At 42.4% G+C, this 26,898-nt stretch overlaps 1 protein-coding gene across 3 annotated transcripts in view; it reads right to left on the bottom strand.

The window, feature by feature from the left end:
* Positions 1–4,656: 4,656 nt before the first annotated feature.
* Positions 4,657–26,898, bottom strand: part of LOC132874253 (CD48 antigen-like) — a 45,772-nt gene continuing 23,530 nt past the window's right edge. For 2 of the 3 annotated variants that reach the window (XM_060910393.1, XM_060910310.1), the window contains exons 4-7: positions 22,561–22,662; positions 6,342–6,412; positions 6,008–6,082; positions 4,657–5,827 (exon numbers count right to left, since the gene is read on the bottom strand). In XM_060910393.1, coding sequence (XP_060766376.1) covers positions 5,747–5,827; positions 6,008–6,082; positions 6,342–6,412; positions 22,561–22,662 — 329 coding nt within the window. In that variant the 3' untranslated portion in view covers positions 4,657–5,746. The remainder of the gene's footprint in view (positions 5,828–6,007; positions 6,083–6,341; positions 6,413–22,560; positions 22,663–26,898) is intronic. The other variant, XM_060910477.1, reaches the window with a different exon arrangement.

Below are 26,898 nucleotides of genomic sequence, written 5' to 3'. Positions count from 1 at the left end.
TATTATACAAAGATAAAAAGATAAATCAATATATACAAGCAGTGAGGTGTGTGTGTGTGTGTGAGAGAGAGAGAGAGAGAGAGAGGGTGTGAAGGACTTGACCATGTGTTTAGCCTCGTGTGGCTAACTACACGTGGTGGAGGCCTAGCTTGTTGGTAGCTAAACAAAAGAATGTTATCTAAACAGAACAAAGGATTAGCTCTGTGTTTAGCCTCGTGTAGCTAACTACACGTGGTGGAGGCCTAGATTAGCCTTGTGTTGCTAGTATGTGTTTGTGAAAGGCCCTATAGCCTAGCTAAAGTGTGTTTGTTAGGCCTGATGGCTTGCTGAGCACATGGTAGGCCTTGATTAGCTTTGTGTTGCTAAGCAGACAAAAGCGAAGCTGTAGCTAACCCACTAGCTCATAACCATACTGAATCCACTGAAATCTTAATGACATCAAGATGTATAATAATGAGAACTATATGTTAGTGGTAAAGAATAAAAGAGAGAAGCATGCGCAGCCTATCTATTAAACAATTGAGAGAACATAGAACTAAAATAAATCAACACGCTGCGTGTCTAACAGTGTAACAGATAAACCTGGGTTTAAATTCACACCATTTCAAACAAAAAGCAAATTCCTAAGACTATCCTAATTATGCCCAAATGCCAAAATCTTACTTAATCCTGCCTTTAGCAAGATATGAAGAACTATTCGCCGGTGTAGTCTCGGGCCTCGCCGTGGGAGCACGTGAGCCGCTCGTGATGGAGGCGGAGAAAACTTTCGGGTCCGGCGGAGCACTTGGGAGGTTCCCGTGGAAAGCAGAGGGTTCTTGGTCCGAACCTCAGCGTTCGTGAGGAAAAGTCTCTGATCAGAATAAGATGCACAGCGCTTTTGAGTTAAAAAGGATTCAATCGCTTCTTAACTTCTGACTGCCTGGGCTGCAGTCGTGACGTCACTTCTAATGCAAGTAAACCGGTTGTAACTCAGGTTGAGTTTAAAGATCGCGCGACTCTAGAGTTTACCTTTGCCAAGGGTAAGAAGGAAAATCGCGCTGAGTGATGGATCTTGCAAGAAAGAAGACGTCTTTTTGGGGTGGAGAGCGCGCCTCTTTATACATCCAGATCCATCGGAAGCCAGACGTGAGAGAGCAAAGATGGAAGCGTTGTCCCATTGTTTTATGTTTCCTTGTATGATGACGTAGATGATCCCGCCCACGCGTGACGTAGGTCACACGGAAGTGGACTGGGAATTGTAGTTCTGACACAAGATGGCGGTATGATACCTACACTTGTGTAGTACTTCTGAGGCACGTCACTCATACAATGACCATGCGTCACTCATGCATGTTACTGTCATCACAAAAAGCCCCTACTAGCTGTGCTGCTGACTTGGTTCAGGTGTACAAAAGGAGTACGGGTCCCGTATGTAGTGTATGTATTCTTGATCTGTCGCAAGACCCGTAGAAGTTGCATGTGCAGGACCAAAAGTCTCCACAGGCAGTCTGCAACCTTCTATGGCGCTGAACACACGCAAGTGTCGCACAAGTCTCAAGCATGGTTTTGCCAAATTTTTTTACTGTAGACCGCCCGTAGCAGCACATATGGCGGGTTGTGAGTGAGGCTTTACTTAGGCCCTTAGCTACTCTTGGAGTATAGGCCATTGACAATCTCCCTCCTCCATCTCATCTTGTCTTGGGCTAGCTAGCCTTTCAAGTGTGCTCCAGGTGTGGCCCCAGCTCTTCATCACAGCCTCAACATCATGCCTCCAGGTGTTTTTGGGGCATCCTCTTTCCCGCTTGCCCTGGGGATTCCATTTTAAAGCTTGGCTTGTAACACTGTCTGGATGTTTCCTCAAGGTGTGCCAATCCATTTCCATTTACACTGAATGATTTGTATTTGAATGGGTTCCTGACCTGATCGTTCCCAAAGATCTTTGTTTGTTACTCTGTCTGTCCATCTTATCTTCAGAATCCTTCTCAAACAGTTGTTGATAAAGGTTTTGTAGCTTGTTGCTAGATGTCTTCATCGTTCTCCATGTCTCTGATCCATACAATGACCATTCTATGCTCCAAACAGACTGAGCCATTGGTCTTGGGCACTAAGACCACCAGGCTGTTCCAACCACTGTAGGACTCTTGCATTACTCCCATATTGAGCATAGAGTTTAGTTCATGCTGAAACTTTTTTTTGTGTGTGTTCAGGTGTAACTGATCAACCTGTGCTCTTTGGGATGGTGAGAGGTTGTCTCCATAGGGACCCAGAGCAAATTGGGCTGCGCTTTTTAGACTTACTTTTGGTCTCAGCTCCTCCCTCCCAGGAACCACCATTGCCAGGGTCATAGGAACTAGCGCTCTTCATGGTTTTAGGAGATTGAGGTGGTATATTTGGAGTGTATCACCTCTGTCCATTTGCCTGACCTCATAGTTGACTTCTCCAAATCACTGTGTGACCTCAAAGGGTCCTTGCCACTACTACTACATTCAATTACTATTTGCAAGTAATTTAGAGCTCAACTTGGGTAACAAAATGAGTGCTGCATGTCCTGGTACAAATTTCCAGTCAAGTACCCCTGTCATACAGTTGGGACTGTCATTCTTGCACTTGTAGCAAATTCTCCTGTGTTAGATGACTTAAAATGTGGAGTTTTGCTCTTATGTCCTGAAAGTACTGAAATGTGATTTCAGTGTTAGAAGGTCCATCCATCCATCCATCCATCCATTATCTGTAGCCGCTTATCCTGTACAGGGTTGCAGGCAAGCTGGAGCCTATCCCAGCTCACTATGGGCGAGAGGCAGGGTACACCCTGGACAAGTCGCCAGATCATCACAGGGCTGACACATGGAGACAAACAACCATTCACACTCACAGTCACACCTACGGTCAATTTAGAGCCACCAATTAGCCTAATCTGCATGTCTTTGGACTGTAAGGGGGAAACCAGCGCACCTGGAGGAAACCCACACAAACACAGGGAGAACATGCAAACTCCACACAGAAAGGCCCTTGTCGGCCTCTGGGCTCAAACGCAGGATCTTCTTGCTGTGAGGCAACAGTGCTAACCACTACACCACCATGCCGCCCTGTGTTAGAAGGTCCATCCTTCCAATTTTCTCTAATGACATAAGATGCTCCATGGCTTGCACCCATACAATAACTCAAATGGGGAAAACTCCTTGGAGGCTTGTGAGACCTCTCGTACTGCAAATATCTTGGGTTTGAGCCACTTATCCTAGTTTCACTCATCCTTGTTAATGAATTTACAAATCATGTTTTTTAACATCTGATTAAACTGCTATAAGGCTGTCTGTTTGTGGATGGTAAATGAATTCATTTAATTCCTAATAATTCATAGAGCTCGTGTCGTGTCCATGACAAAGTACAATTCAAAATTTCGGACACGCCTTCTAATTAAATGTTTTTTCTTTATTTTTATTAATTAAAAGTCACTTCATGTCTTAAAGTAATGATGGACTGTCATTTCTCTTTACTTCACTGAGTGGTTCTTGACATAATATGGATTACTACAGTTGTGGAATAGGGCTATTTACTGTATTTTTATTATTTACTATTTACTGTTTGATATCAAATGCATTAAGAAGGCAAGAAACTAGTCCACTAATTAACTTTTGACGAGGCACAGCTGTTAATTGAAAAGCATTCTAGGTGACTACGTCATGAAGCTGGTTAAGATAATGCCAATAGTGTGCAAAGTGTCATCAAGGTAAAAGGTAGCTACTTTGAAGAATCTAAAATATGAAACATATTTTTTTACAAGGATGTTTCCCACATAATTCCATATGTGGGAAACACATATGGAATTATACATACACAGTGTATAATTCACATACACAGTGCTCGTGAGTAATGGAGTACGGTACATGTAATGGTGTTATGTATTTAGAATACAAAATATGAGTAACTGTATTCAGATACAGTTACAGTATAAATAGCTGGTAATCAGAATACAGTTGCATTCTTGAAATTAATGGATTACCTGAAAGAACTGATTTCTTTCTTCACATATTCACTCTCAACTTAAATTATGGAAATCCAGAGCATTGCCAAGAAGCCCTTGACTGAAAAAATTGCAACATGCCTTCATATTACACCATGACACCTGCCCACAAACCACGAAATGAGCTAATGGAGCTGAGACACAGCCAAGACAGAAACGTGTTTCTGTCATGGAAATTCAAACTGCATTTCACTTTTAAAGAAGGAAAAGGAGATTGCAACATCACTATGTAGTGCAAGCAACCGAGTTGAGGCTGGAACAGATCCGCTGTTGCGACCCCTAATGGGAGCAGCTGAAAGGAGGAGAGGAGGTGTTGTGATATTGTGATGTTGCTGCATTGTCAGGCATTGCTGTTCAGTATAGACAGTTTCTTTTCTTTTCTTTTTAAACCACAACATTTAGTGATCTGGTTTATACATTCCAGTGTTCAGAAACTAAACTAATTCAATCTTGTTTTATATATATATATATATATATATATATATATATATATATATATATATATATATATATATATTTTTTTTTTTTTTACACTCGCAGAAGCAGTGATTACATGAATGGGATTAAGATGCTGTGGGCTATAATACAGCCAGTTCACCAGAGAGGAAATTAAACTGAAGTTGTTCAATGTTTAATAAATTTCAAATAAAGCTGGATTTATATTTCATTGTTTGTTTATTGTGCTTCTTTTATTGTAAATAATTAAAAACGTTATATTTCGGATCTATGGAAACGTCGACATAAATTATCAAGACTGACATCAGCTTGTCCCCCATCCCAACCCCATAAAAATGCTTGCAAAAATACTTTAAACTAAATGAAGAATACTGTACAGATTTAACAATCCATAGTTATTGTGTAACATTATGATATTATGATTAAGATTATTTCTGTAATATAGATAAAAATAAAGCAATGCTAACCATGGACTATTCAATCACTTGAATAAAAAAAAAAATGGTTACATCAGTTAAGACAAAAATCCATATAGTTACAATATATACAATTTGACATTTTACATAGGCATTAGCAAGGCAAAAATAGTCATATGCACTCATGTCACACCAAACTATAGAAAAAAAATATTTCTAAGTCTTAAAAACAACAACAAAACTGGTATATGAACATAGTCCAAAGGGCCAAGTCCAAGAATTAGCATGACATTAAACACACTCTCTATGGACACAAGTGTCCCATTCACACATAAGTCCTTTTTTGCGTGCTTCCACTTGTGCACATTTCAGTTATGTGCATTCTCCCCTACATTCTCTGATCACACCCAAAGGGCTTAACTTCAGAATGAAGGCAACCTCATGAAAGAGATGTGATGTATTTAAAATAGAAATAGACTGAGTCCCAACCTTGTGCATTTCAGCTGTCTGGAAAACATGGACTGTGGACTTCTGCATTTACCATGTGAATGCTAAGCCCTCCTTTTGCATTCATTGTCAAAATCAAAGTCTAGTTTATGACTTTAATGGATTTCAGTGACATTCATATGGTCAATGCGGAAGCCCACATTCCACATTTTCCTGAAAGCCAAAATGTGGCTCAATTTTAAATAAATCACGCCTCTTTCATGAGACCACCTCCATTCTGCAGTTAAGTGCTATGGGTGTGATCGAAGTGCAGAGGGGAGAATAATTGACGTGCATAACTGGAGGTGCACAAAAAACAGGATTTGTGCAAAAATGGGAGGAAAACATACAAAAAGAGGAAAGTAAGGTTTCTTAATGTCTTTACATTTTAAAGAACTTTCTGATAAGGTGAGGATGAAGTAGCGCTGACCTTTGTCTGTTGGGGAAGTGTCACTTTAGCATAAATAGTCTGTGACAGAAAATGGGGACCAACAATTTTTTATTACCACAATACATCAAGAATACAATTAACACCCTTAATCAGCATTATTATTTGCTCAAAATATTACAACAACAACAATAATAATAATAATAATAATAATAATAATAATAATAATAATAATAATAATCAATGTTTAACAGCACCTACCATTTCCGGGTTCACTCTGAGATCATCCACAGTTTCATAAACTGTCATTCCATTTACAAAGCTGTCAGATCGCTTCTGCAATGCAGATGAAACTTAAATTACACTGACACCATATTAAGCCAATTTGTATTCAATTTCACTAAACTTCAACTTTTACCTAAATTAATTTCGAAGGACCTTCAAATAACAAAATAACTTTGCTACTCAGTAACTAAACAGGTTCAGTTCAGAAGTCTAATTTATAACTAAATGATTTTTATTTAGATTGGACCCTGCCAATATATAGAAATCTAACTATAAAGCAAGATACCCAGAAGCATAAATGCAGACTTACATCTTTGTGTGCAGTGGGTCCTGCATTGACATCAGCATACAGTGTATTACCAACTTCAAGAGTGCTGCTATCTGTCAAACAAACACACACACACATTATATATTATATTTAATGGACATTAGTGTTTTACTGGAAAATACACCACCCATATTTTTCATACAAACTACATCCAGGACATTGAGTCACATATTTTTCAATATGTCACTCATGAAGATATCAATGAATTGTTTTGATAAATTTGGGTACTTTTTGCTTGTGAATGTGTCTATATAATAAAAAGAAAATCGCATGTTGGCTTGAAGATATGAAGTTTGTCTTCTCGTGTTGAAAAACCCACATTTGGCATACGAAATACATCACGGATTTGAGTGACATAATTAAATAATATTGGCTGGCTTTTTACTGTCATATCAGATATATTCCATTCAGCTAGAATGATATTGAGCGAGTCAAAGACGAGTAGCTGAATGGAATATATCCGATATACCACGAAAAAAAGCCAGCCAATATTATTATTATTATAGATACACATTCGATGGAACAATTATAGATACATTTCAGGTGTTCAACGTGTCTTTCTCTTTCAAAATTCTCTCAAAATCTTCAGTATTTAATGAAGCAAACCTGGTGGCCATGTTTGTTTACAAGTTGTCACAGTTGCTCTCTAGTGCAGAAGTTTTATGTGTAATGCATATCTTATGGCATTTTCAGTTCACTGTGACAGTTTACTGTGGATGGCGTCGGCGAACACAGAAATGCTTCTGCACATGCACAGCAGAAAACTCTCTCACTGGATATTTGCATCAGCTCCGACATGTGACATCATACTGTCTTGACAACTATGCAATATCTTTAACCATATTGAATGCTCATTCTTCATTGGGTTGAATGATGTAATACACGTAGGATAAGTGATATGCTAACTATATTGCATGCTATCAAACCAAATTAATGAAACCCACTAGAAGGAATAAAACACGTTTTTATTCCATTGAAAAAGTGTTCTGTACGTATAATAATTCCTGATATTTCACTCCGATGACGTCACTCCCAGTGTTTTCCCACTGACTAGATGTGTGTTGTCAAAACGGCGAACCAGTTCAAAATTAAAATTCCTTTGATCAACTTGCATATTTTTTTGTGGATGTGTCCATATAATATAAAGAACATTACACGGTGGTGTGAAGATATGAAGTTTATCTTCTTGTGTTGAAAAATATTTCACTCATTCTCTTCACCACTGTGTAATAATCTATCTATCTATCTATCTATCTATCTATCTATCTATCTATCTATCTATCTATCTATCTATCTATCTATCTATCTATCTATCTATCTATCTATCTATCTATCTATACACTGTATATCAGTGCTTAATTTGTGAAGTGGGAGGTCCCGGAACGCAGGAGGTGGGTGGGTCCGGCGACTCAAAAAAAAAAAGTCGGGGGGTGGTTTACTATAACTTTACGCACACATGCCTATTGTGTGTGTAAAAAAAAAAAATAATATCAGACATTATGATCTTAGAAAACGCTTTAGTGACGAACAGTTACAGACAGTAATATGTCGTGATATTATGTTATAAAATATTATTTTTTATTAGGCTATATATTAAATTATATTGTGATAACCTGTGTTGTGTTCTGTTACCTGTTGAGTTTCTTATGTTTTTATATGCCTTTTAGGGGAACTGGGGGGTGGAGTTTAGGTGTGGGGGCGTGAGAGTGAGCGCGGGGGTTGAGACAGGAAGTTGAGTTGGCGCTGTTTTATGGGCTGTTAGGAAGCGTGAGTTGTGGCTAAAACAGCAACTCCTTGTTAAATACTTGTTAATAAAAATAAAGGACACAGTGTGTGTTAAGAAGTGTCCTAGTGGTCTTACATTGGTGTCAGAAGCTTTGAGATTCGACCCCTGCTCCTATCAAAGTTCCTGACTACTAAGCGCAAGCGTTATGGATGGCTATGCGAGCATTCGCCCAAAGGTGAAGGTGGAAGCAGATGATTCGAGCCTCCCGGAGTTCCATGGCCTGTCGCGTTGGACTGATGAACATTTTGATTCTGTGAGACCTGATGCTGCTGCCGCCCGCCTCTGGCAGCCAGAGAGGGCTTCCTCAGACTCTCGTCACAGGTGTGAGTCCACCTCGGAGGTAAACAAAAATGGCGGCGCCCTGCAGTTTGCTCTGGCTTGCCCTAAAACACCGAAGTTCAATGGCAAAGGAAGCTGGGAAGCCTATCAGGCTCAGTTTGAACTTTTAGCTTCGGCGGCTTGCTGGTTGGAAGCAACAAAAGCTCTTCAGCTGGCTCTGTCGCTGACGGAGGATGCGTCTGCCTGCTTGCTGCTCTTGAATCCGGAGGAGAGAGGTGACTATACGACGTTTGTCGGAGCGCTGCAGAGACGTTTTGGGGAATCTAATCTAAGAGACTCTTTATGCTGTGAGTTCAAGCATCATGCCAGACAGCCAGGTGAGTCTCTCCGCACCTTAGCCTATGAGATTGAGAGTCTCAGCAGACGTGCGTATGCTGATATGCCACCTGCCATTCAGTGTGAGCTGGCTCGAGACCAGTTTGTCCAAGCCCTTACCCCAGACAAGCTACGTTTGCATGTGCAGTTCGCTCATCCAGCGACCTTAGGTGAAGCGCTTGACCTCGCCATAGAGAGGGAGACTGCAGTTTGTGCTGCAAAGCAATCAACATCTTCTGCAGTCATGGTTGCTGCTGTGACAGAGGTGCCAGACCAGAGGCCTGGGTGGGTGGATGAGCTGGTGCGTGCTGTGCGAGCTCCGGGGACACACCCCCCTGAGGAGGATACCAAACGCCGCCCAACTGTCTGCTGGGGGTGCGGCCAGCGCGGCCACCTGCTTCGCCGCTGTCCTGCAGTGAGGAGTCAGCAGGGAAATGGGAATGGGTCCGGGTAGCCCCGACACCACGGACCCCTTCAGCCACTCACGGGGGACTGCAGTGTTCATTGGGGGGAAGGGAATACATGGACATGTTCAAACAGACTGACCCTGTCGTAACAGTGGGCTGGACAGAGGTGGGTAACTTGTGCCACGTTCCAGTGCTAGTGGGAAATGTGTAATGCTCAGCCCTGGTGGATACAGGGTCCACTGCCACATTAGTAAGACCTGACGTTGTTCCAGATGGGGCAGTCATAGAACAGACTGCTGTAAAATTGCAAACAGTTACTGGACAGACAGCCCCCATGAGAGGTAGAGGGACGTTTGTCTTCACATTGGGGACGTTAGCAGTGACTTTTACGGCATGGGTGGCAGAGGTGCGTGACCCATGCATCCTTGGCCTTGATTTCCTGAGATTCACAGAGTGCTCACTAAACCTAGAGACTGGAGTGCTAGTACTACCAGATGGACAATGTGTTCAGCTGACATCCCCCTCACAGCAAGTGACACAAGTTGTGCCCACCTACAGCTTAACGGCACATCCTGAAGTAATGGGTTCTCATGTTCAAACGGCACAGCCTAGCTCACTTGTGCTACCTAAGGGTCATACAATCTTGACTCCATCTCAACAGACAAGGGGCCTAGAGGATCATACCGAGGCAATCAGAGACATTTGGAGAGGAAACTGTGCTGGTCTGGATGACCAACAGCAAAAGAACCTGTGGCAACTGCTATGGGAATTTAAAGACATTTTTGCCCTCAGTGATGATGAGGTGGGCCTCACACATCTAGTACAGCACCACATTGACACTGGCGAGGCATGGCCCATCAAAGTGCGCCCCCGCCGCCTGCCCTTGGTGCAACAGGAGGCAGCGGATCAGGAGGTCTGTGCCATGCTCAAGTCAGGTATCATCAAACCCTCTGAGAGTCCATGGTCATCAGCTGTGGTCATGGTCCTGAAGAAAAAGAGCTCAAGATGGAGATTTTGTGTGGATTATAGACCGCTGAACAAGGTGACACGGAAAGACTGCTACCCCATCCCGCGAGTTGATGAAACCCTGGACCTGGTGTCTGGGTCCTCATGGTTTTCGTCACTCGACCTATGGAGTGGGTACTGGCAAGTCCCTCTCACTCCTGAGTCAAGACCTAAAACTGCATTCAGCACTGGTAGGGGGCACTGGCAGTTCAAAGTCCTCAGTTTTGGACTGTGCAATGCTCCAGGGACATTTGAAAGACTTATGGACAATGTACTAGCTGGTGTACCCTGGCAAGAGTGCCTAGTGTATTTAGATGATGTTCTAGCCCATGGAAAATCCTTCCAGGCTGCGCTAGATTCCCTGAGGCTGGTGCTAGAGAGAATAGCTGGAGCAGGGCTTAAACTGCATCCTGAAAAGTGCCATTTTATTCAGAGGGAAGTGGAGTTTCTAGGTCATAGAGTGAGCAGTGAGCACACTTCAGGAGAAAATCCGGGCTATCAGAGACTGGCCAACCCCCAACAACCAGAGACAGCTGAAAAGTTTCTTGGGGCTAGCCTCTTACTATAGGAGGTTTGTTAAAGGATTTTCCTGCATTGGTGCACCTCTTTTCTGGCTGCTGCAGAAAAATCAGCCCTTCACATGGTCTCCAGACTGTCAGCAGGCATTTACCACACTACAACAAGCTCTTACCCACACCCCAGTTCTCACCCCCCCCAGACCTCGCCTTACCCATTTTGCTGGATACGGATGCCAGCAACATTGGTATGGGCGCCGTGTTGTCTCAAGCAGGGCCTGAAGGAGAAAGAGTGGTGGCATACTTCAGCTGCATCTTCAATAAAAGCGAGCAGTGCTACTGTGTGACAAGGTGTGAGCTGTTGGCCGTTGTAATGGCTGCCTGGCACTTCAAGTATTATTTATGCGGGGTGCCCTTTACCATCAGGACGGACCATGCTTCCCTCCAGTGGCTTATGTCCTTCCGTGAGCCAGAGGGACAGGTAGCGCGCTGGCTTGAGGAGCTGCAGTCCTTCCACTTCACAGTGGTGCACAGGCCTGGGTCTCAGCACGCCAATGCTGATGCCCTGTCCTGGCACCCATGTGCTGTGGATGGCTGTAGCTACTGCGACAGAAGAGACGCCAGAGAGAGAGAGAGCTGCGAGGTGAGGAGATAGCTGCTGAACCTACATGCGGTGCACTACAGGTGGTGGACACAGATGAGTGGGTGGCCCATCAAGAAGAGGATGAAGACCTGGGGCCGGTGAGACAGTGGGTCCTCAGCAGGCAGAGACCACCCTGGGAGGCTGTGTCAGGACTGTCGGTGGCCGCAAAAGGTCTGTGGAGCAAATTTAGTGTGCTGCGTCTGTCTGATGGCGTGCTGCAGCGTGCTTGGAAGGAGCCGGCCATGGGAGAGGAGAGGTGGCAAGTCGTTGTGCCAAAATGCCTCAGAGGAGCTGTGCTGGAGGCCTGCCATGGAGGCTCTGGCTCTGGTCACTTCGGGAGCTCCAAAACTCTCCAGCGGTTATGGCGGGGGTTCTACTGGGGCCAGCACCATCGGGATGTTGAGGATTTTTGTCGGCGGTGTGACGCATGTGCAGCACACAAAGGGCCCCTGGACCAGGCCCGTGCCCCTTTGCAACAACAAGTATCAGGGGCACCGATGGAAAGGGTGGGTATGGACATAATGGGCCCGTTTCCTGAAACAGACAGAGGGAATAAATACGTGCTGTGTGCAATGGACTATTTTACAAAATGGCTGGAGGCTTATGCTCTACCGGACCAGGAAGCTGAAACAGTGGCAGATGCACTGATAGAGGGCATGTTCAGCCGGTTCGGGACAGCAGAGGTCATCCACAGCGACCAAGGTCGTAATTTTGAGTCCAGGGTTTTTGCTGCCATGTGTGAGCGTTTAGGCATGGAGAAAACACACACAACTCCATTACACCCGCAAAGTGATGGTTTAGTGGAGCGGTTTAATTTAACTATGCAACAGCAACTAGCCATTCTCACAGCAGACCACCAACGTGATTGGGACAGACACATTCCTCTTGTTTTAATGGCCTATCGTTCGGCTGTCCAAAGCTCCACCAACTGCACCCCTGGTTTACTAATGCTAGCCAGAGAGATTCGGACGCCCGCTGAGCTGGCATTTGGTAGGCCACCAGACACTGAACATCCACCTGGACCGGAGTATGCTCGGAAGCTTCAGGATCGTCTAGAAAAGGCCCATGCCTTTGCCAGAGACCAGCTGAAGCAGGCCGGCATGAGGCAAAAGCGGAACTATGATGTGAGGAGTAAGGGCAGAGATTTCCAGGCCGGGGAGTTGGTTTGGGTTTATACTCCCAAGCGGAAGAAGGGGCGGTGTCCCAAACTGGACTGCCACTGGGATGGGCCTTGTAGGGTCATTGAGCGTGTGGGCGAGGTGGTCTATAGAATCCAGGTTCCACCTAGGGGAAGGAAAGTAGTTCTCCACTGGGATAGATTAGCATCATACAGGGGAAATGCTGTTCCATTATTTGAGTTGGGGTCTAGTTCACAGACAAACCCCGGGCCCTCTGCAGGTTCAAACTCCTTGGCCTCCCCTGCATGGATGTCCCCCAGCCTCAATGTCCCTGACACCCCCTCAGCATTCCCTGCTCACTCCCCTGTGTCACCGCAAGCCAGACCGGGACCAGATCCAAGCAGGCCACAGAGACAGAGGCGGAGACCACCATGGTTTAATGACTTTTACATGACCCCTCGAGGGCGAGGGGCTTCATAAGGGGGGGGGGGCAGTGTGATAACCTGTGTTGTGTTCTGTTACCTGTTGAGTTTCTTATGTTGTTATATGCCTTTTAGGGGAACTGAGGGGTGGAGTTTAGGTGTGGGGGCGCGAGAGTGAGCGCAGGGGTTGAGACAGGAAGTTGAGTTGGCGCTGTTTTATGGGCTGTTAGGACGCGTGAGTTGTGGCTAAAACAGCAACTCCTTGTTAAATACTTGTTAATAAAAATAAAGGACGCAGTGTGTGTTAAGAAGTGTCCCTAGCATTCTTACAATATATTAAATTTATCTTCTAAAATAACAGACTGCACTCATATCACAACCGGTTTATTTCACCATTGGAGATCAGATCACACAAAACATGAGTTAAATGACTCATTTTAAGGATTTAAGTAGCATATTTAAAAGCAGTGCCAGCAGGACTTTGTGGCTCAGGTGGATAAGGCGTCATACCATAAATCCGGAGACCTGGGTTTGATTCCGACATGCGGTCATTTTCCGAGCCCTCCCTGTTTTTCTCCTGCTCATTTCCTGTCTCTACACTGTCCTATCCAATAAAGGTGGAAAAAGCCCAAAAAAGAAAATAATTTAAAAGCAGTGCCAGCAAACATAAGGGCAATCAATTCAAGTAATGGTTAAGAAAAAAGGGTTTACAAAACAAGTTGGAGAATTCATTTAAAAAATTTTAGTAAGCTTTCTTGTTTTTTTTTTTGCCATTTTTTCCACAGCGCAAGCTAACGGCTACAAAAAACCCGGTGTTCTATTGAGCGGAAGTATACACTCCATGTCCCCCCCCCGTATAGATTTTGTGGATGTCATAGGAGAGAAATCAACAACAGATATCAAAACCGAACACTAAACAAATTTTTATTTACTTATTTATTTAATTTATTGTTTGATTTTTTTTTTCCCTTTGTGATGGTCACGGAGGTGATCTGATCCATTTTAGCTACCGGAACACCGAATGAAATGAAAATAGCTGCCGGATCCGACGACGGAGGTTCCGGATCTTGTTCCGTCATGTTCCGGCTCAAATTAAGCCCTGCTGTATATATATTTGACTTGTATTTCATTGCAGGCAGTATAACCCCAAGATGTTTTTTCTGGTCAACTTTGTTTCATTTGTTAATACGTTCCTGTGTTTCAGGCCTGGAACACATTCCAAAAAAAGTTATGGTGGGTGCAATTTATAATAAATAATAATAAGTTAGATTTATAGAGTGCTTTTCTCAAACTCAAGGTTGCTTTACAGAGGTCAGAGAAAACAACACACACACACACACACACACAAAGGAGTTGCTAAAGAGTAGTGAGTTTATGCACTGGTGGAGAAATGTTCATGAAACAGAAAGGTTTTGAGATGGGATTTGAAGAAAGGAAGAGAAAAGCAGTCACAGAGGGGTTGAGGAAGGGCTCAGAGCTTGGAAGCCATGGCACTGAAGGACCTGCCACCCAGGGTAGAGTCTCTAGTGCGAGGAACAGCAAGGAGATTATAGCTAGAGGATCTGAGAGAGCGGGATGGAGTATAAGGGGTCATAAGATCACAGATGTAAGAAGGAGTGAGGTTATCGAGAGCTTTGAAGGTGAGTAGTATGATTTTATATTTAATTCTGGACAGAACAGGTAGCCAGTGAAGCTGAGAAAGAATGGGGGTGATATGAGCAGATGGTTTGCTACAGTATGGGTGAGGAGTCTTGCAGCAGAGTTCTGAATGTATTGTAGTCTTTGAAGGGATTTAGTAGGGAGGCCAATAAGAAGGGAGTTACAATAATCTAGGCAGGACATAATGAAGGAGTGGACCAACATTTGAGCATCACTAGTGGAAAGAAAGCAGTGAAAGGGGGCAATGTTCCAGAGGTGGAAGAAAGCAGTCTTGGTGAGGAATTTAATGTGGGGATCAAAGTTGAGTGTGAGGGGTCAAGCAATATTCCAAGGTTTCTAACAACAGGTGAAGATTTAACAAGTGCACCATCGATGTTAAGACTGAAACTGGAGGATTTAGACAATGAAGATTTGGGGCTGATATGCATGATTTCTGTTTTATCTGTGTTAAGTTTTAGAAAATTATTCTGCATCCACAACTTTAGGTCTGATAGACAGTCACTGAGGGAACTAGGAGGGGGGTCAGTGGGGGAGGATGTAGTGAGGTATAATTGGATGTCATCAGTGTAGCAATGGAAGTTAAGACCATGGTTACGAATAATTTGGCCAAGGAGGAGGATGTGTATAAGGAAAAGGAGGGACCCAAGAACAGACCCCTGGGGGACACCACAAGTAATAGGGGACATGGAGGACTTATGTAGACCCAGTGTGACAAACTGTTGTCTGTTGGTGAGGTAGGACTGAAACCATTGGAGGGCTAGGTCTGTGAAACCAATATCTGACAGACGGGAGATGAGTGTGTCATGACTGATGGTGTCAAATGCAGCAGATAAGTCAAGGAGAATAAGAATGTTAAGTGAACCACTATCAGCAGATAGGAGGGGGTCATTTACCACTCGCAGGAGAGCAGTCTCTGTACTGCGATGTGTGTGGAAACCAGATTGAAAAACCCTGATTAAAAAACCTGACCTTGATCCCTGTCGGCTGTCCAATTATCGGCCAATATCAAACCTCCCCTTTATCTCCAAGATCCTTGAAAAAGCTGTGGCACAGCAGTTATGCTTATATTTACATAGGAATAACATCCATGAAATGTATCAGTCAGGATTTAGACCTCATCATAGCACAGAGACAGCTCTGGTTAAAATAGTAAATGACCTACTGTTGGCGTCTGATCAGGGCTGTGTCTAGCTGCTTGTGTTGCTTGACCTTAGTGCAGCATTTGATACCACTGATCATTCCATTCTTCTGGATAGACTAGAAAATGTTGTGGGAGTTAAGGGAACGGCCCTCTCCTGGCTCAGGTCTTATTTAACTGATCGCTATCAGTATGTTGATATAAATGGTGATATTTCTAGACGTACTGAGGTAAAGTTTGGTGTTCCACAAGGTTCTGTCTTGGGTCCACTGCTTTTTTCTTTATATATGTTACAACCCCGATTCCAAAAAAGTTGGGACAAAGTACAAATTGTAAATAAAAATGGAATGCAATGATGTGGAAGTTTCAAAATTCCATATTTTATTCAGAATAGAACATAGATGACATATCAAATGTTTAAACTGAGAAAATGTATAATTTAAAGAGAAATATTAGGTGATTTTAAATTTCATGACAACAACACATCTCAAAAAAGTTGGAACAAGGCCATGTTTACCACTGTGAGACATCCCCTTTTCTCTTTACAACAGTCTGTAAGTGTCTGGGGACTGAGGAGACAAGTTGCTCAAGTTTAGGGATAGGAATGTTAACCCATTCTTGTCTAATGTAGGATTCTAGTTGCTCAACTGTCTTAGGTCTTTTTTGTCGTATCTTCCGTTTTATGATGCGCCAAATGTTTTCTATGGGTGAAAGATCTGGACTGCAGGCTGACCAGTTCAGTACCTGGACCCTTCTTCTAAGCAGCCATGATGCTGTAATTGATGCAGGATGTGGTTTGGCATTGTCATGTTGGAAAATGCAAGGTCTTCCCTGAAAGAGACATCGTCTGGATGGGAGCATATGTTGCTCTAGAACCTGGATATACCTTTCAGCACTGATGGTGTCTTTCCAGATGTGTAGGCTGCCCATGCCACACGGACTAATGCAACCCCATACCATCAGAGATGCAGGCTTCTGAACTGAGCGCTGATAACAACTTGGGTCGTCCTTCTCCTCTTTAGTCCGAATGACACGGCGTCCCTGATTTCCATAAAGAACTTCAAATTTTGATGCGTCTGACCGTAGAACAGTTTTCCACTTTGCCACAGTCCATTTTAAATGAGCCTTGGCCCAGAGAAGACGTCTGCGCTTCTGGATCATGTTTAGATACGGCTTCTTCTTTGAACTATAGAGTTTTAGCTGGCAACGGCGGATGGCACGGTGAATTGTGTTCACAGATAATGTTCTCTGGAAATATTCCTGAGCCCATTTTGTGATTTCCAATACAGAAGCATGCCTGTATGTGATGCAGTGCCGTCTAAGGGCCTGAAGATCACGGGCACCCAGTATGGTTTTCCGGCCTTGACCCTTACGCACAGAGATTCTTCCAGATTCTCTGAATCTTTTGATGATATTATGCACTGTATATGATGATATGTTCAAACTCTTTGCAATTTTACACTGTCGAACTCCTTTATGATATTGCTCCACTATTTGTCGGCGCAGAATTAGGGGGATTGGTGATCCTCTTCCCATCTTTACTTCTGAGAGCCGCTGCCACTCCAAGATGCTCTTTTTATACCCAGTCATGTTAATGACCTATTGCCAATTGACCTAATGAGTTGCAATTTGGTCCTCCAGCTGTTCCTTTTTTGTACCTTTAACTTTTCCAGCCTCTTATTGCCCCTGTCCCAACTTTTTTGAGATGTGTTGCTGCCATGAAATTTCAAATGAGCCAATATTTGGCATGAAATTTCAAAATGTCTCACTTTCGACATTTGATATGTTGTCTATGTTCTATTCTGAATACAATATCAGTTTTTGAGATTTGTAAATTAGTGCATTCCGTTTTTATTTACAATTTGTACTTTGTCCCAATTTTTTTTGGAATCAGGGTGGTACCTCTGGGTGATATTATTCGTAAGCATTGTATTAGTTTCCACTGTTATGCTGATGACACACAGTTGTATGTTTCTGTAAAACCTGATGAGAGACACCAGCTTAATAGAATTGAGGAATGTGTAAAGGACATTAGACACTGGATGCTTATTAATTTCCTTCTGCTTAACTCTGACAAGACTGAAGTACTTGTACTAGGAGAACATGCAGCTAGAAGTAAGTTTTCTGATTACACAGTAACTCTGGATGGCCTTTCTGTTTCTTCACATGCAGCAGTAAAAGATCTCAGAGTGATTATTGACCCCAGTCTTTCATTCGAAACTCACATTGATAACATTACCCAGATAGCTTTCTTTCATCTCAGAAATATTGCTAAGATAAGAAATTTAATGTTACTACATGACACGGAAAAACTAATTCATGCTTTTGTTACCTCCAGGTTGGATTATTGTAATGCCTTACTGTCTGGATGTTCCAATAAGTGCATAATCAAGCTCCAGTTAGTTCAAAATGAAGCAGCAAGAGTCCTTACTAGAACTAGAAAATATGACCACATCACCCCTGTCTTATCCACACTACATTGGCTCCCAATCAAATTTCGTATTGATTATAAAGTACTACTATTGACCTTTAAAGCACTGAATGGTCTCGCACCACAGTACCTGAGTGAACTTCTGCTCCTCTATGACCCGTCACACCTACAGTACTTAGATCAAAAGGTGCAGGCTATCTGCTGGTACCTCATATAGTGAAGGCTACATCAGGGGGCAGAGCCTTTTCTTACAAAGCCCCAAAGTTATGGAACAGCCTTCCAAGTAGTGTTCGGGAATCAGACACAGTCTCAGTATTTATGTCTAGGCTGAAAACATCTGTTTAGTCAAGCCTTTTGTTAATGGTATTTATGAGGTAAAGGTGTAGATCTGGAGGGTCCTCAGACATAGAGTGTTTTGGTAAACTGGGATGTATGGATGCTGTCGGTCCCCACTCGCTTGCTCACTCAAGTTTGTTGATGGTGTAGTGGCTGGCTGCTTTATGTCCCGGGACTCCCTCATGCCTGGAGGATGCTCTGGACTCTTGCAGTGGTGCTTTTGTGGCTGGGGACTGCAGTTGACTTGCTGACTTTAGGACTGCAGTTGACTTGCTGACTTTAGGACTGCAGTTGACTTGCTAACTTTGGGACTACGGTTGTCGTGAACAGTTTTGCGCTCGGGTTTCCATCGGTGGGGGGTTTATAGCATCAATGAAGCTGACTTTACATTAGGACTGTTAATGTTATAGTCATGTTGTCTGTTGTTGCCTGGATGGGGATGGGTTCCCTTTTGAGTCTGGTTCCTCTCAAGGTTTCTTCCTCATGTCGTCTGAGGGAGTTTTTCCTTGCCACCGTCACCACAGGTGTGCTCATTGGGGATAGATTAGGGATAAAATTAGCTCATATTTTAAGTCGTTCAAATTCTGTAAAGCTGCTTTGCGACAATGTTTATTGTTAAAAGCGCTATACAAATAAACTTGACTTGACTTGAATTGAAAGAGTTCATACAGATTGTTTTCAATGAGAAAGGAATGAAGTTGCAAAGGAACCACTCTTTCAGACCCATTGCAACAAGGTAGGCAGACTTGGCAATTGCCTAGGGCCCCAGCCCTCGAAGGGCCCCCGCTGCTGAACGACTGGTTATGTATTCAATAGCAATGACAACTTTTTGAGCGTGGCAGCGCGGCGCCTAATGACACTTGTTGAAATACCCTAGTTCCAAAGGGGGCCCTCTAATGCACAACAGCGCCTCCCTACATGCTTTGGCCAAAAAGTGCAATGACAGTCTGTTGTCAACCCCTCAATGCCCATCTCCGTCCAGTCAAGTGGTTGCAGAGCTCCGCGGCAAAAAAAACCCCCAAAATCAAATATGAAGCGAAATTACCCCTCAGGGAGCCAGAAGAGAAAGAAGAAAAGGGAAGAGGAAGACAGAAAAAAACAAGACACTGGTAAGTGAGAATGTACACACTCATTAATACCAAGCGGGTCGACAAGCAAATTTGGTAGCTAGCTTACGTTAATGGTAGTTATCTTGTAGACAGTGTTTATAACAGTGATGTAAACGTTGTCATGCACAACAGGCTTACAAACTTGCAAGGACTGGCTAAAAATTCTAATATGTGCCACACAAATAGGTGAAAGACTGTCAACTTCTCCCAGATTAACTTATTGTGTTTATCAAAATGTCATAGTCAGAGTTAGTTTCAGCAAGCTGCATGGCTTTCATCAGAAGTAGCTAGTGTGTCGTGAGCATGAATGGAGTAGGACAGGGGATGGCTCACAAGAAAGCTCTTTTTTACATAAATAGCCTATTTATGTAAAAAAGTGGCACTGATGTCAATTGAATGTGATGTCCGCAGGTCGTTGGACATGGAGGGTATTGTGGCTGCCTTTGCTGAAGCCAAGGCCCGCAAGCAGGAGTTTTAGACATTTTGCCCATGATTCTAGTTGTGTATTCTTAAATTTTTATGTGTTTTTCTATACCTTTTGCACTTTTCTGTGTGTGCTGGTTCTTATTAAGATTCTTATTCATGTTTGTAATCATTTAATCACCATTTGAAGTGATTTCTACTTGTGTATATACTGTAAATATTTAGTGTTGTGTTATTTGCACATTTTATATTACTTTGTCTTATTTTCATATTTGATATATATATATATATATATATATATATATATATATATATATATATATATATATATATATATGTGTGTGTGTGTGTGTGTGTATACTTTGTCTATTCTTGTGTTTAATTGGGTTTGATAATTATTTATAATAATGTAAAGTAAAAATTGCAAGAATGATTACAATATGTGTGATGTTTATTTATTAAGTCTTCAGTGGGTAGGCGGCCATAAGGCCTTTCGTCGAGGGGGGGATAATTATGGGCCCCAGATCCCCCTTTGCCTAGGGCCCCCAAATAGCTTGAAACGGGCCTGCACTCTTTCCAGTATTTTTGCTAAAAAAGGGAGGTTGGATCAGTCGATAATTAGACAGAAACGTTGGATCTAAATCAGGCTTCTTTAAAATGGGCGTAACTGCAGCCGTTTTGAGGGCAGTGGGAACAACATCAGAGTTGAGGCATGAATTAACCAACAATGCAATTGGTTCACAGACGATTGTGGAGCATGCCTTGAGTACAGGAGTTGGGGCAGGGTCAAGCTGGCATGAGGAGAAGTTTGACTTAGCAATGCTATTATAAACAGAAAGGGAGTCAACAGTTGTGAAGAGGGTGAGTTTAAGGCCCAGAGGAGGAGAATAGGGGGAGAGAAATAAAGCAGTAGGTTGAAATCACTGGTAAATTTGGTTAATTTTATCTTCAAAGAAATTTAAGAAAGCCTGACACTGTTTAGCTGTCTTGGGGCAAGCTGCCACAGGAGGTTTGAGAAGTTTATCAACAGTCCTAAACAGTGTTTTCGGCTAAGACTTAGAGCCACTTATGATTAATGAGTAGTTGTTAGAATGGGCAGCATTTAAGGCATTCCTATACTTAGGAATGTGCTCAGTGTAGAGCAACGAGTAGATAGTAAGACTGGTTTTCTTATGCAAGCGCTCAAGACGTTGGTCAGTGGCCTTCATTACTCTGAGCTCAGGGGTGAACCAGGGACAGGTGTGGCTGGTAGGGACAAGCCTGTTCTTTACAGGGGCTAATTCATCCAATGAGCTAGAAAAAGTGTCATTGTAAATGGTAACCAGATTGTCAGGGGAGAAGAGCTCATCACGTAGGTCAAACAAGGATGATGCCTGTATAGAAACTGCTCCCCAGGCGCTCTGGTGTGGCTGCCCACTGCTCTGAGTGTGTGCGTGTGTTCACTGCTTCAGATGGGTTAAATGCAGAGGATGAATTTCACTGTGCTTGAAGTGTGCATGTGATGAATAAAGGTTTCTTCTTTCTTCAAAGAGTTTGTGGTTAATAGACCTAATATTCTGGTAGGTGACAGACGGTTTCTTAAAGGCAATTAATGAGGTAAAACAATTAAATAATGACCTGATTTGAAACAGGTGATGTCAACAAGTGATTGTAATCATGATTTGGCACAAAATCAGTATCCAGGAAAGGCCTAGTCTTTGAGGAGAAAAGATGGGCCGAGGAGCTCTAGAGTGTCAACAAATGTGTGGAAAACTTATTGAAATATTGACATCTTGACCACACGTTGACATTCGTGTGTGTATACAGTATTAGTTGAGCAGTTCCTGACATAATATGGATTACAGTTGTGAAATAGGGCTATTTACTTTATTTTTATTATTTACTGTTTGATCTCAAATGCATTAAGAAGGCAAAAAATTAGTCCGCTAATTAACTTTTGACAAGGCACCTCATGAAGCTCATCTCATCTCATCTCATCTCATCTCATCTCATCTCATCTCATCTCATCTCATCTCATTATCTCTAGCCGCTTTATCCTTCTACAGGGTCGCAGGCAAGCTGGAGCCTATTCCAGCTGACTACGGGCGAAAGGCGGGGTACACCCTGGACAAGTCACCAGGTCATCACAGGGCCCTCATGAAGCTGGTTAAGATAATGCCAATAGTGTGCAAAGCGTCATCAAGGTAAACGATGGCTACTTTAGAAGAATCTAAAATATCAAACATATTTTGTTTTTTAACACTTTTTTGCTTACCACATAATTCCACATATGTTCCAGATGATATTTTATAGTTTTGATGTATTCAGTATTGTTCTACAATATAGAAAATAGTCAAAATACAGAAAACCTTATGAATAGTAGGGGTGTACAAACTTTTGACTGGTACTGTAAATCTAATGCTGTTTCATAGAAATAAATACATGAAGAGATTATTTCTATCAATTCCTCTGTAATGCCTTTGAATGGTACTGTATATACTCTGTGTGTGTGTGTGTGTGTGTGTGTGTGTGTGTGTGTGTGTGTGTGTGTGTGTGTGTGTTAGAACTTAACATACTTTTGCGGGATCTCCAGCAACAAATCAGTGCAACAACCAAAATCAAGAGTAAAAGAAGAGCTCCTCCTGCTACTGCAATCCACACATACTGTTGTATGGCACCTGCAAACACATCATAAATAGTATACTTTTTTTTACAACATTCAAAGTAAATCATGGCGTGATAACTGGAAAAGCAACTTAAACTTATTGCACAAATCATTTGGGGAATAGAGGTCTGTCGTTTATATAAGCTTAGGTCACCTTGATACCTTCCCCAGTATGTTTTCTTTTTGATAAATATTTTTATAGGAGTTATGTGATGATAATGTCAGAGGTGTGGTTAATGAGGTTATTGACAGTTTTGGGCGGAAATAACAAGCTTCATTTAATACCTTTCAGACTTTATGCAAAAAGATTTATAGTGTTGACAATTTGAGTTCTGTAGGAAAACCATGTCTTGTTTTGCTGTAAACCATTCTAACAGACCCTCTGGAAGAAGTTCTTTGCATTTTTTTTTTTTTGCAGCATGTAACTCATTTTGATGCCTAAACTAGCTCATTAACTCTCTAGCTAGCTGTGAGATAACATTAGCAAACTGAAACAACTTTAAGAGAAGATGAAATATTACCTCACGACCATGAGTGTCTAGCTAGAAGTCCTAATATTAATTTGGGTTGGATATTAAAATTGCCCAAGTCATGTCATATTGAAATTAATCATGTTATCTTCCTGTTCATTTAGGAGGTTAGCCACTCACTCCTTTTTAAACATACTCAACCAACCAAATAAGTAGAGTACAAAAGTGTTTTTTTTTTGCGGTCTGGTTTCCATCAACTCCTACACTCTGATTGGCTGGCGAGCGGGTTTGTATTTATTGCTCAGTACTTTCAAGACCTCAGTCATGATATTTCATGATATGGACCTCCCAGCTGGTAAATAACATATATTTATTTTTTTCGCGGTCCAAATCCTGCGCTCTGATTGGCTGGCGAGTGGGTCCGTATCCTATGGTACGGACCCCGGTTATGGACCTCTGGCGACTCGCTCATTCACAACAACAAACATAGTAGCAATTTTTGTCAACATTTATTTTCGCATTTCTCAGGAGAATAGCATTAATTTTACATCATGGATAGTGATAACGACAGTCTTCACAGCGAAAGCGAGTTTTACTCCCCTGAGGAAGAAGAAATAAAAGAAAACATTTCAGGAGAATGCTAAAAACCTATAACTGTTGCTAACGCTGAGCAAAAACATGGCTGAATCCTGAATGACTCAATTTTGTATAAATAGGGGACTACATACAGTGGGGCAAAAACGTATTTAGTCAGTCACCAATTGTGCAAGTTCTTCCACTTAAAAAGATGAGAGAGGCCTGTAATTTTCATCATAGGTACACTTCAACTATGAGAGACGGAATGGGGGGGGGAAAGAATCCAGGAAATCACATTGTAGGATTTTTAATGAATTAATTGGTAAATTCCTCAGTAAAATAAGTATTTGGTCACCTACAAACAAGCAAGATTTCTGGCTCTCACAGACCTGTAACAACTTCTTTAAGAGGCTCCTCTGTCCTCCACTTATTACCTGTATTAATGGCACCTGTTTGAACTCGTTAACAGCATAAAAGACACCTGTCCACAACCTCAAACAGTCACACTCCAAACTCCACTATGGCCAAGACCAAAGAGCTGTCAAAGGACACCAGAAACAAAGTTGTAGACCTGCACCAGGCTGGGAAGACTGAATCTGCAATAGGTAAGCAGCTTGGTGTGAAGAAATCAACTGTGGGAGCAATTATTAGAAAATGGAAGACATACAAGACCACTGATAATCTCCCTCGATCTGGGGCTCCACGCAAGATCTCACCCTGTGGGGTCAAAATGATCACAAGAACGGTGAGCAAAAATCCCAGAACCACACGGGGGGACCTAGTGAATGACCTGCAGAGAACTGGGACCAAAGTAACAAAGGCTACCATCAGTAACACACTACGCCGCCAGGGACTCAAATCCTGCAGTGCCAGACGTGTCCCCCTGCTTAAGCCAGTACATGTCCAGGCCTGTCTGAAGTTTGCTAGAGAGCATTTGGATGATCCAGAAGAGGATTGGGAGAATGTCATATGGTCAGATGAAACCAAAATAGAACTTTTTGGTAAAAACTCAACTTGTCGTGTTTGGAGGAGAAAGAATGCTGAGTTGCATCCAAAGAACACCATACCTACTGTGAAGCATGGGGGTGGAAAACATCATGCTTTGGGGCTGTTTTTCTGCAAAGGGACCAGGACGACTGATCCATGTAAAGGAAAGAATGAATGGGGCCATGTATCGTGAGATTTTGAGTGAAAACCTCCTTCCATCAGCAAGGGCATTGAAGATGAAAGGTGGCTGGGTCTTTCAGCATGACAATGATCCCAAACACACCGCCCGGGCAACGAAGGAGTGGCTTCGTAAGAAGCATTTCAAGGTCCTGGAGTGGCCTAGACAGTCTCCAGATCTCAACCCCACAGAAAATCTTTGGAGCAAGTTCAAAGTCCATGTTGCCCAGCGACAGCCCCAAAACATCACTGCTCTAGAGGAGATCTGCCTGGAGGAATGCGCCAAAATACCAGCAACAGTGTGTGAAAACCTTGTGAAGACTTACAGAAAACATTTGACCTCTGTCATTGCCAACAAAGGGTATATAACAAAGTATTGAGATGAACTTTTGTTATTGACCAAATACTTATTTTCCACCATAATTTGCAAATAAATTCTTTAAAAATCAGACAATGTGATTTTCTGGATTTTTTTTCTCATTTTGTCTCTCATAGTCGAGGTATACCTATGATGAAAATTACAGGCCTCTCATCTTTTTAAGTGGGAGAACTTGCACAATTGGTGACTGACTAAATACTTTTTTGCCCCACTGTAGGTGGCAAAATGTAGTTTTTTCCTGCCATGGAAGTGCACTTGTATACTGAGGAGGAAGCCATTTGCATGACAGCCGTGAATGAGGATTCAAAATGGCGCCTTGCCTCGGTTTTCCCTTTCGGGCGCACTTGTTTTCTGTTCGAATTTGGTAAAGAAAAAAAATTATTTACCAGCTTAAGGTCGGTCCATATGGTGAAATACCGTGACCTCGGCCTTGAATACTGACCTCGGCCCAGAGGGCCTCGCTCAGTACTTTCAAGACCTCGGTCATGATATTTCATGATATGGACCTCCCAGCTGGTAAATAACATATATTTATTTTTTTCGCAGTCCAAATCCTGCGCTCTGATTGGCTGGTGAGTGGGTCCGTATCCTATGGTACGGACCCCAGTTACAGACCTCTGGCGACTCACTCATTCACAACAACAGCAAACATAGTCACGTTTTTTGTCAACATTTATATTTTCTTTTATAAGATTTATTTATAAGATTATCAAAAATCTTATACATTTTTGCCAGCATTTCTCAGGAGAATAGCATTAATTTTACAGCATGGATAGCGATAACGACAGTGTTCACAGCAAAAGCGAGTTTTACTACCCTGAGGAAGAAGAAATAAACATAAAGGTCATAATACTGTATAACGTTGGTTGAGCAAAAACATGGCTGAATCCTGAATGACTCCTATTTGTATAAATAGGGTACTACATAGCAAAATGTAGTTTTTTTCCTGCCATGGAAGTGCACTTGTATACCGAGGAGGAAGCCATTTGCATTACAGCCGTGAATGAGGATTCAAAATGGCAGTTCGGCTCGGTTTTCCCTTTTGGGTGCTCTCGTTTTCTGTTAGAATTTGGTAAAGAAAAAAATCAATATATTATTTACCAGCTTAAGGTCGGTCTGTATGGTGAAATACCGTGACCTCGGCCTTGAATACTGACCTCGGCCCAGAGGGCCTCGCTCAGTACTTTCAAGACCTCTGTCACGGTATTTCACAATACAGACCTCCCAGCTGGTAAATAACATATATGTATTTTACCACCATTACTTGGGTAATGTATTGCTCTAAATGTCTCTGAAAAGGTCTACTCTAAAACATTTGTGGCAACAGTAAGCTCAACCCAATACAATTATATGCACAAATTATGCACCTGCAATTTTTATAGTTTTGAACCAAAATTCTTTGTCATCTTACATTTTTGCACTTGATATATGCCTGTCACTGTGTATACTCCTCACATGACCAGTATGGGTTGGTGAAAGGAAGACACACTGTCCAAATGGCCATATCTACAGTACCAGGACTGATCAACAGTTACCGGAAACGTTTAGTTGCAGTTATTGCTGCACATGGGGGTCACACCAGATACTGAAAGCAAAGGTTCACATACTTTTGCCACTGACATATGTAATATTGGATCATTTTCCTCAATAAATAAATGAC

The sequence above is a fragment of the Neoarius graeffei genome, chromosome 1, assembly GCF_027579695.1.
Source record: "Neoarius graeffei isolate fNeoGra1 chromosome 1, fNeoGra1.pri, whole genome shotgun sequence".
NCBI classification, from domain to species: domain Eukaryota; kingdom Metazoa; phylum Chordata; class Actinopteri; order Siluriformes; family Ariidae; genus Neoarius; species Neoarius graeffei.
The sequence above is the reverse complement of the archived record's forward strand: the minus strand, read 5'-3'. Positions and strand labels throughout refer to the sequence as shown.